Raw genomic sequence first — 10,240 nt, 5'->3', positions numbered from 1 at the left:
GGGGGGGGTTCTCAGCTGGGTTAATTAAAGTTGCACACGGTTGGACCTTTATGCAAAAAAGGATAGTGTTGGCTGGGGAGGAGGCACATAGGCGTTCCTAGGTGAGTTACAGTGGCCTTAAGAAAGGGGTTAAGTCGGGGCTGGAGAGATGGCTCAGTGGTTAAGAGCACTGACTGCTCTTCCAGAGGTCCCGAGTTCAAATCCCAGCAACCACATGGTGGCTCACAACCATCCGTAATGAGATTGGATGCCCTCTTCTGGTGTGTCTGAAGACAGCTACAGTGTACTCATCAATAAAATAAATAAATAAATATTAAAAAAAAAAGAAAAAAAAAAAAAGAAAGGGGTTAAGTCAGTGTGAATAGATGACAGGGTGGGTGCTCGGAGCATTAGCACAGCACACTTGGCCTTGATGGAGAGAAAAGGTGGTTAAATACTCTAGGGGCATGTTGGAAGGGTGAGAATCGTCTGACTGTGTAGGGTTACGCTTTGGAGATGTACCTTCCAGGTAAAGGCTAGTGATAACGGTAGGTCTCTTTCCTTTTTTGGTTTTTCGAGACAGGGTTTCTCTGTGTAGCCCTGGCTGTCCTGGAACTCACTCTGTAGACCAGGCTGGCCTCGAACTCAGAAATCCACCTGCCTCTTGCCTCCCAAGTGCTGGGATTAAAGGCATGAACTGCCCAGCTGAGAAGGTCTTGATAGGCATAGTTTGAACCAGTTCTAAGAATCTGAGAGTCAGGAAGTGGTTAAGGTGGGAAAGTATGGGGATGGGTTAGACCCACTGGTAGCCTAGGCACTGGTGGGTAACAGAGGTTGGGTGGCAAGAGGAGGCCTCAGACCCCCAGTGTCCCTAATTGACTTGGACCCCAGTTTGAGTGGTCTGAGTGTGAAAAGTGTGTGACCTGCGAGAAGGCAGAGTCTATGTAGTCTGTGTAAGAGTCAGCTTGAAGGGACGGTCCACAAGAGTGAGGATTCTTTGAGTAGCTTGGCAAAGGGATACTGTCCTGTGCAATGGTAAGGAGTCAAAGGAAAGTCTGTTGGAAGGCGATAGGCTCCTGTTTGATGCCCGGGGCCTTGGGAACTAGTTTTGAGGTATGGGGAATGGAGAGGATTGGATAGGTCATAGGACCTGCTGGGTAGAGCTGAATGCGAGGTAAATGGGCTGGGAGATTTGGGATAGAGTCCCAGGAAGAGACCATTGGAGAAATTTGTGTTGGCTGTTCCTATGTTCAGGAAAGGAGGATTATTAGTTCAGGAAAGGAGGATTATTAGTGAGTGCATCAGAGCGGAAAAATGTAATCAAGCAATTGGAAGACATAAAATCCCTGAGGTATTAGAAGGTAGCAGTGATAAAGGAATAGACCTGCCCCGGGGGACTGATTTGTCCGTGCCTTCCCTTCTCTCAGCCCAGGGCCTTGCCCTTGCCGCTGCCATGACTGAGGAGAGTGAAGAGACGGTCCTGTATATTGAGCACCGCTATGTCTGCTCGGAGTGCAACCAGCTCTATGGATCCTTGGAGGAGGTGCTTGTGCACCAGAACTCCCACGTGCCCCAGCAGCACTTTGAGCTGGTGGGCGTGGCTGACCCTGGAGTCACAGTGGCCACAGAGGCAGCTTCAGGCACAGGCCTATATCAGACCCTCATACAGGAGAGCCAGTACCAGTGTCTCGAGTGTGGGCAACTGCTCCTGTCTCCCAGCCAGCTCCTGGAGCACCAGGAGCTACACCTGAAGATGATGGCACCCCAGGAGGCAGTGCCGGCTGAGCCACCACCCAAGGTGCCCCCTTTGAGCTCCAGCACCATCCACTATGAGTGTGTGGACTGTAAGGCTCTGTTCGCCAGCCAAGAAATGTGGCTGAGCCATCGCCAGACACATCTCAGGGCCACACCCAACAAAGCTCCTGCCCCTGTTGTCTTGGGGTCCCCAGTTGTCTTGGGTCCCCCTGTGGGTCAGGCCCGAGTGGCTGTGGAACATTCGTACCGAAAAGCAGAAGAGGGTGGGGAGGGGGCGGCCGTTCCATCATCCGTAGCTGCCACCACCGAGATGGTGACCGAGGTGGAGCTGCTCCTCTACAAGTGCTCTGAGTGCTCACAGCTCTTCCAGATGCCCGCTGACTTCCTGGAGCATCAGGCCACCCATTTCCCTGCTCCTGTCCCCGAGGCTGAAGGGCCTGCCACACAGCAGGAAACCCTGGTCCCCTCACCCACTGAGACAACAGTGTCTCAGCCTGACCCCCTGCCAGCCTCTGATCACAGTTATGAGCTGCGCAATGGGGAGGCCATCGGGCGAGACCGCCGGGGCCGGAAGCCCCGAAGGAACAACAGTGGAGAGTCAGGCGGGGCGGCCACCCAGGAACTGTTTTGCTCAGCCTGTGACCAGCTCTTTCTCTCACCCCACCAGCTACAGCAGCACCTTCGGAGTCACCGGGAGGGTGTTTTTAAGTGTCCCCTGTGCAGTCGTGTCTTCCCCAGCCCTTCTAGTCTGGACCAGCACCTTGGTGACCATAGCAGTGAGTCTCACTTCCTGTGTGTAGACTGTGGCCTGGCCTTTGGCACTGAAGCCCTCCTCCTGGCCCACCGGCGAGCCCATACCCCGAATCCTCTGCATTCATGTCCCTGTGGGAAGACCTTTGTTAACCTCACCAAGTTCCTTTATCACCGGCGTACCCATGGAGCAGGAGGTGTCCCTTTGCCCACAACACCAGTTCCACCAGAGGAGCCTGCTATTAGCTTTCCTGAGCCAGCCCCTGCAGAGACCGGAGAGCTAGAGGCCCCAGAGCTCCCCGTATCTGAGGAGAGTTCGGCCGAGCCTGCAGCTCCAGGCACTTACCGTTGCCTCCTGTGTAGCCGTGAGTTTGGTAAGGCGTTGCAGCTGACCCGGCACCAGCGTTTTGTGCACCGGCTGGAGCGGCGCCATAAGTGCAGCATTTGTGGCAAGATGTTCAAGAAGAAGTCTCACGTGCGGAACCATCTGCGCACACACACTGGGGAGCGGCCCTTCCCCTGCCCTGACTGCTCTAAGCCTTTCAACTCACCAGCCAACCTGGCCCGCCACCGGCTTACACACACAGGGGAGCGGCCCTACCGCTGCGGGGACTGTGGCAAGGCTTTCACTCAGAGCTCCACTCTGCGGCAGCATCGCCTGGTGCATGCCCAGCATTTCCCCTACCGCTGCCAGGAGTGTGGAGTGCGCTTTCACCGCCCTTATCGCCTGCTCATGCACCGCTACCACCACACAGGCGAGTACCCCTACAAGTGTCGCGAGTGCCCCCGCTCCTTCTTGCTGCGCCGCCTGCTAGAGGTCCACCAGCTTGTGATCCATGCTGGGCGACAGCCCCACCGCTGCTCATCCTGTGGGGCTGCCTTCCCCTCGTCACTGCGGCTTCGTGAGCATCGTTGTGCAGCTGCTGCTGCCCAGGCCCCACGGCGCTTTGAGTGTGGGACCTGTGGCAAGAAAGTGGGCTCTGCTGCTCGCCTGCAGGCACACGAAGCTGCCCATGCTGCTGCAGGTCCTGGAGAGGTCTTAGCCAAGGAGCCCCCGGCTCCCCGGGCCTCAAGGGCCACTCGTACACCAGTTGCTCCCTCCCCAACAGCCCTTGGTGGTACAACCTCTGCTGCCCCTGCAGCCCCTGCCCGACGTCGGGGTCTGGAATGCAGTGAGTGCAAGAAACTCTTCAGCACAGAGACATCACTGCAGGTCCATCGGCGCATCCACACAGGTGAGCGGCCATACCCATGTCCAGACTGTGGCAAGGCCTTCCGCCAGAGTACCCATCTGAAAGACCACAGGCGCTTGCACACAGGCGAGCGGCCCTTTGCTTGTGAAGTATGTGGCAAGGCCTTTGCCATCTCCATGCGCCTGGCGGAACATCGCCGCATCCACACGGGTGAACGGCCCTACTCTTGCCCTGACTGTGGCAAGAGCTACCGCTCCTTCTCCAATCTCTGGAAGCACCGCAAGACTCACCAGCAGCAACATCAGGCAGCGGTACGGCAGCAGCTGGCAGAGGCAGAGGCTGCTGTGGGCCTGGCTGTCATGGAAACTGCAGTGGAGGCTCTGCCCCTTGTGGAGGCCATTGAGATCTACCCTCTAGCTGAGACTGATGGGGTACAGATCAGTGGCTAACTGGCCCCTATTTTTCTCTTCAGCATCACCAGGCCCTGATGCTGAAGGCCCTCCAACAGCCCCTTAAAACCTGTGTACATATTGTACCCTCTCTCCTCTCCACCACCTTATGAATTCTGTAATTTTTTTTTTGAGGGGGTTGCTCTGGAGTCCTTGATATGTAAAGGACCCCTCTCCCCACCTTCTACCTGTTTGGTGGGCTCCAGATGAAGCCGTCTGTTAATAAAGACTGAGTTGGACATTTATACTCTTTGTCAGGCCCAGCTATGTAAGGTAGATTTGGAAGATCATGAGGCCAGGCAGTAGGTCTGACTTCTGGTCACAGTCCTAGCACCCCAGCTAGAAGTTGGCAGGTACAGTTTGCTGGGTTGAAGAGGAGGCAGCCTGAGTCTGGGGCATGGACCTTGGGAACCAGCCTCCTGTAGCAGATGAAGGCAGTGTGTCTTTCACTAGAGGTCCCCGAAGCCTGAAGAAAACCTTGAAGCACTCTGTGGCTTTGGGGCTGGGGTGGGGCATGCAAACATGGAGAGAGACATTGGTGCTCTTCTCAGCCTGGCCCTCCATTTCCAGCCTGATGTGGGTCACATCTGCAGCAGATCCTGAGGACAGAGTTGCGTCAGACATGATGGGGAACAGTGGTGGAGGGGAGCGCCTGGGGGCTCTACCTAGTAGCTGAATTTGAATATTGGGGGCTAGTAAGAAGTGCCTTGTCATGTGCCCCCAGCCCCCACTCCATACCAAGCTGTATCTTAGCCAATAGATAGTAGGAAGAAAGGCGATTGTCTAGTATATTTTGAGTATTCCCCTCCACCCCAGCCCACATACACACACCCTAACGGCACATTTGCTTGGATCTCTCACATTTTGGGCAAGCTCACGACCACAAAGCTGTGTCCCAGTCTCTTTAATTTTGAAGTCAGGTTTGCTGATTACCCAGGTCTAGATCCTTAAGCAGGTTTTGAGCTTGGTGATCCTCCTGCCGCAGCCTCTTGAGTAGTTAGGATGGCAGGTCTGTGCTCTTGGGTTATTTTTATTGGAACTTAACCCTACAGAAGAGGCCTCTGGTGTGTGGCTTGGTGACAGTCGGTTCAGCCCAAGGCAGAGCTTGAATTGAAACCTGGTTTCCTGTGGTTTAAGCATCCATATTCCATGCTGTCCCCGTTCCATGGTCTTTCCCAGCGAGAAAGTGGGAGTGATCTGATGAGGGTGTGTATTTGCCTTGCCTTGCCTTGCCTCTGAAGCCCCTCCTGCCCCAATACTCCAGTGCCTGGAATTCTACTGGAAAGAATTCCTTTACCTAGAGGGACATAGCTTTAAAAATAAAAAGGACTTGTGGTCCGAGAAGACCGTAGACTGAGCAGGCTCATTAGCCCGTGGCTAGATCATGTTGCTCAGATGAGGTGACAGACAATAAGGTCCCTGACCAAGCCTCCTGCTTTTTATTTGTGTCCATGAATTTTCAAAAGGCAAACACCTGTTCAACCTGCCAATAGGGTCTTGCCACACAAAGCTTATGACCTTCCTTGGATTCCCTAGAACTCATGGTGGAACCGACTCCCAAAAGTCCTTTGACCTCTCTCTCCCTGTGCACTGTGCACCGAGGCAGGCATGCACGTGCAGTCACACAGTGATGAATGTTAAAAGGACCCACTGGCTATCCTTAGCAGTTTCTTAGGATTCTCACATGCAGTTGACTTCCTACTTAGGGTTTCTCAATCATGTGTACCATCTTCAGTATCCACCTGCCCTGCAGGAAAGATGTAAGCCACAAACCAAGGTGCTAGGTCCTCCTCCCCGGGAACAAAGGGCAACTCGTGAACCAACCTCCCCTTTGGAAGATTTGCACTGCTGTACAAGCCATCTCAAGGATTAGGACAGTAAGATCCTTTATCCTTGCAAAACCAGATGAAAAGCAACTGTAAAGGGACAGCAATGGAGGAAAATAGGATACTGATTGCTACAATATTAAGGTGTATTCAGCAGAGGTTAACCCCCGACAATGAAATGACCATCCTTCATTAGAGCCTTAAAAACAAAAATCTGGGCAGTAGCAGTGCGCGCGCCATTAATCCCAGCTCTGCTGAGGCAGAGGCAGGCACATCTCAGAGTTTGAGGCCAACCTGGTTTACAGAGAAAGTTCCAGAACAACCAGCACTACACAAAGAAACCCTGTTTTCAAGAAAAACCAAATCAAAACAAAAACTGACCAGAAAGGTGTTCCAAAGAAACCGTGTTGGGTGACTTTCAGCTGCCTGTAACTCCAGCTCCAAGAAGTTCTGATGCCCTCTTGCATCTGGGTGCACACACATGGTATACACAGACACACATGTATATCTAATAAGACAGTTGGCCAACCCCCTGAGAAATACAGATTCAGGGGATACATCATAATTGGCTATGACACCCCCCCACCCCCCCCCCCCCCCCGCTAAAACTGATGGCCTCTTGAGCCATAGTCCCTAAAGAAGGATAATACCTATCTACTGGACAGCCAAGTTCCCAAACTCAGTGGCTGTTAGCTGCTCCTCCTAAGATAGCACCCAGCCAGCACATCCACGGGGAAATCCAGGAACCTGTATTGTGCAAGCAACTCTAACAAAAATGACCTCGGGCCCTTTTAAGGAAGGCTTGCCTTACCTAATACTTTCCCTTTGTGAGAAAGGATTGTTCTGGTGTGTGGCCCAGGCTGTCTGTGCAGGAATTGCCAGCCTATCCCATCTCACTCAGCTGCCTGGCTTCAAAACCAAAGTGCTCCCAAGTGTATGTCAGGGGACAGCCTGTGGTTCTGACTGAAGCCCCTTGAAAAGCTGATAATCTTCCTCCTTAACTATTACTGACTTAAAGGGTTTTGTTTTTTTTTTTTTTTTTTTTTCCTTTAATGATTCTGGGGATGAAACCCAGGGCCTGAGCTCTCATCCGAAGTTTACTTTTTATCCCCTTTCAGTCTTGCCCAAACCATGTACCTCACACTTTTTCAAAGTGTCCAAGGCCCTCTCCCACTAATTACTCCCGTCTTCAGCCTTTTCTATTGGATCACCTAGGTCCCAGCACCTGTATGCCAGACAGGACATAACAACGACAAAGGAAGCCCAGTGGCTCTGTGTCTGCAGAACGTTCTAAGGCCAGCTCCAGTTCTCAGTGGTAACACCTGGGAGTCATCCCGGTCACCCGGTCATGACCTGTGGAAGTGAGTACTGCAAATGACATGTTCAAGATGGCAGGATGATTTGAGTTGGTGTCCCTCTAAGGAGGTGCAAACATTATATTCATCAGACTTCAGAGTTTGCCCTGGGGATTGAATCCCATGATAACCTTGTAGACTCACTAGTGATAGACCATTGAACCATACCCTCAGACCACTCTCCTTACCAGGTAGCCTAGATTGCTTCAAATCCTCTATCTTCCAGCCGCGTGTACTTTAATATTTCTTTTTGAGACCAGATCTTATGCATCCATGTTGGTCTCTTACGTAGCCAAAAATGATCTTGAACTCGTGCCTCTGCCTCCCCAGTGCTAGAAGTAGAGACATGTATCCCCAGACTGGCTTGGATTTATCAACTTCTTTTCCTTTTTATTCTCGTTCGTGTATCCTTGTTTGTTTGTGTGTGTGTGTGTGTGTGTGTGTGTGTGTGTTGTGTGTCTATCAATGAGAACAGCTGAAGCCCATGTCTATAGTAAAATGGCAGAAATGAGTTTTGGACACAGGAATTTGAATTATTTCTAAATTCGCCCAAATTTTCTGAATGTAAAAAAAGTTGTGTTTTTTTTTTTAATTCAACCGTGTATAAGCTTGAGAGCAGCCTTAGCTATCGTCCTTAGAAACTCCTACTTTGAGACAGAATCTCTTATTGTCCTGACCTGAAGTTCACCAATGATGCTTTACTGACCAGCCATCCCACCCCGAGACATCCAGCTCTCTCCACCTTCCTAGCCCTCTAGCACTGGGATTCCAAGGGCACCAGCATGCCAGGCATCTTCACACTAATTCTGGGGCTCTAACTCAGGTCCTTGTACTTCAATGCAAACACAAGCACTTTACTGACTGAACTATCCGTCTAGCCCATTGTCAAATTTACTTTAAAGGTCTTTTAGTTCCCTTCGGGGACCACTGAGGGTAGGTCGTGGGGAGTATTGGCTGGTTTCCTGGCTTCTTGATTCTTATTGAAGGCTGTATGCTAGATAGCTAACTGTCCTAAGCATTATATGTCTACCATCTATCCATCTGTTTATCCATCTATGTATGTATGTATGTATGTATGTATGTATGTATGTATGTATCTATACAGTGAGCTGGGTCTCACTGTAGCCCTGGCTGCCCCAGAACTCTATGTAGGAGAGGCTGGCTTCAAACTCATAGAGGTCTGCCAGCTGCTTCCTCCTGAGTCCTGGGATTAAAGGCAACCCTCACTGTGTCCAGCTGCCTGAATCATTTAGCCATTCCATTCAGTTTCACAACCCCATGAGGTAGGCATTGTCCCGGTCTATCAGTGAGAACAGCTGAAGCCCATGTCTATTGTAAAATGGCAGAAATGAGTTTTGGACACAGGAATTTGAATTATTTCTAAATTCCCCCAAATTTTCTGAATGTAAAAAAAGTTTTTGTTTTTTTTTTTGTTGTTGTTTTTTTTGTTTTTTTGTTTTTTGTTTTTTGTTTTTTTTAATTCAAGCCTTCTAAGCACTGTGGTTAGGATTGGATTGTTTTCTTGTTGGTTTCAAGACATTCTTTTTTATATTTTGTTTTTAAATGTAGGAGTGCCCTGTCTGCATGTACACCTGCATTTCAGCAGAGGGCATCAGATCCCTTTATAGATGGTCGTGGGCTACCAATGGGGTTGTGAGGAGTGGGGGAGCGGGGGGGTGGGGTGGTGGTGGTGGCAGCAAGGCGGGGATTGAACTCAGAATCTGAGGAACAGCCAGTGTCCTTAACCACTGAGCCATCTCTGCAGCCTCATCTTTGAAGACATTCTTAAGCCTAAATTGGCCTTGTACTTACCATGGAGCTCAAGCTAGCTTGGTGCTCAGGGCAGTCCTCATGCTTCAGCCTTTAAGTCCTAGGCTTACAAGGCCAGGCAAGCATTCCTGATCCTGTATTTTAACAGAGCAGTCTCCCCGCACCCCCCCCCCCCGCCCTGATCTTAACTTCCCAGGACACAGGAAGCCAAAGGACACCAGACATCATTTCTCTCTGTACAGTTTTTAGTTTTTTATTTTTTTGATGTTTGTGGTTCAGATGAATGACACAAGTTACAAAAACAGGGCCTTAAAAGAAGCACATTGTACAATGAACGAGCAGATTGAAGTTAAAAACACGGAAACACTAACCCGCTACCACGAGAAGAGACAGGGAAGGGTCTGGGAGGGGAGGGGAGGGGCTGCCAACACAGGGATCTGACAACCAAAAGAGGAGCTACCTCAATGGGCCTGGAGGAAAGGCAGGTCACTCCAGGGCCCCACCCTGGCCCACTACTTACCACGGTTCCCCACTCCTGTCTCCGCCTGGGCATTCCTGTGAGTAGGTGGAGGCCAGCCACACCGAAAGGGTGGAGCCAGTCAGATCTTTACAAGGTAGAGTGCTCACTCTGTCCTAGGGCCTTGGCCTTGGGAGGTGATGGTGGCGGTAGTGGGCTAATACCAGGAGCCAGGGTAGCTGATCAAAAGACCAGACCCAAAGATACCTGCCCCCCTCCCCTGCCCGGCTATGATCCAAAGGACCTCTGTTCAGGAGAAGCCACTGTCACCCTGTAATTACATAAATAAATAAATATTGAGCCCCTAGCTTTGGAGGACAGGTTGGGGGAAGGGCAGCAGGGCTAGAGAAGTGGGGGCAGAGGAATGGGGGGGGTTCACAGACAAAGTAAGTAGTTGTCTCCGTCCCAGCAACACTTGGATTTTTTTTCCTTTGCTCCTTTTGTTTTTTAGGAAGGAGCTAACACCAAGGACAAATACTTAAAAATATACATTATTTTTTCTTTTCTTTTTTTTCCGCCTTTGTCATCATCGTCTTGCTTTGGAGACTGCTGAGGTCAAAGTTTAAACCGCACAAAAGAACCTCAGTTTGAAGTTTTTGTGGGTTTTTTTGTTTCTGTTTTCTTTTTTTTTTTTTTCGGTTGTTTT

At 50.8% G+C, this 10,240-nt stretch overlaps 1 protein-coding gene across 1 annotated transcript in view; it reads left to right on the top strand.

The window, feature by feature from the left end:
- The window catches only part of Znf574 (zinc finger protein 574), a 5,645-nt gene extending 1,274 nt beyond the window's left edge, over window positions 1-4,371 (top strand). Inside the window, exon 2 of the mRNA XM_028781338.1 lies at window positions 1,407-4,371. Coding sequence (XP_028637171.1) covers window positions 1,433-4,126 — 2,694 coding nt within the window. The 5' untranslated portion in view covers window positions 1,407-1,432 and the 3' untranslated portion in view covers window positions 4,127-4,371. The remainder of the gene's footprint in view (window positions 1-1,406) is intronic.
- The last annotated feature ends 5,869 nt before the right edge of the window (window positions 4,372-10,240 follow it).

This window comes from Grammomys surdaster, unplaced genomic scaffold (genome assembly GCF_004785775.1).
Source record: "Grammomys surdaster isolate TR1022 unplaced genomic scaffold, NIH_TR_1.0 396, whole genome shotgun sequence".
Classification (NCBI taxonomy): domain Eukaryota; kingdom Metazoa; phylum Chordata; class Mammalia; order Rodentia; family Muridae; genus Grammomys; species Grammomys surdaster.
This window is presented reverse-complemented; position numbering and strand designations above follow the sequence as displayed.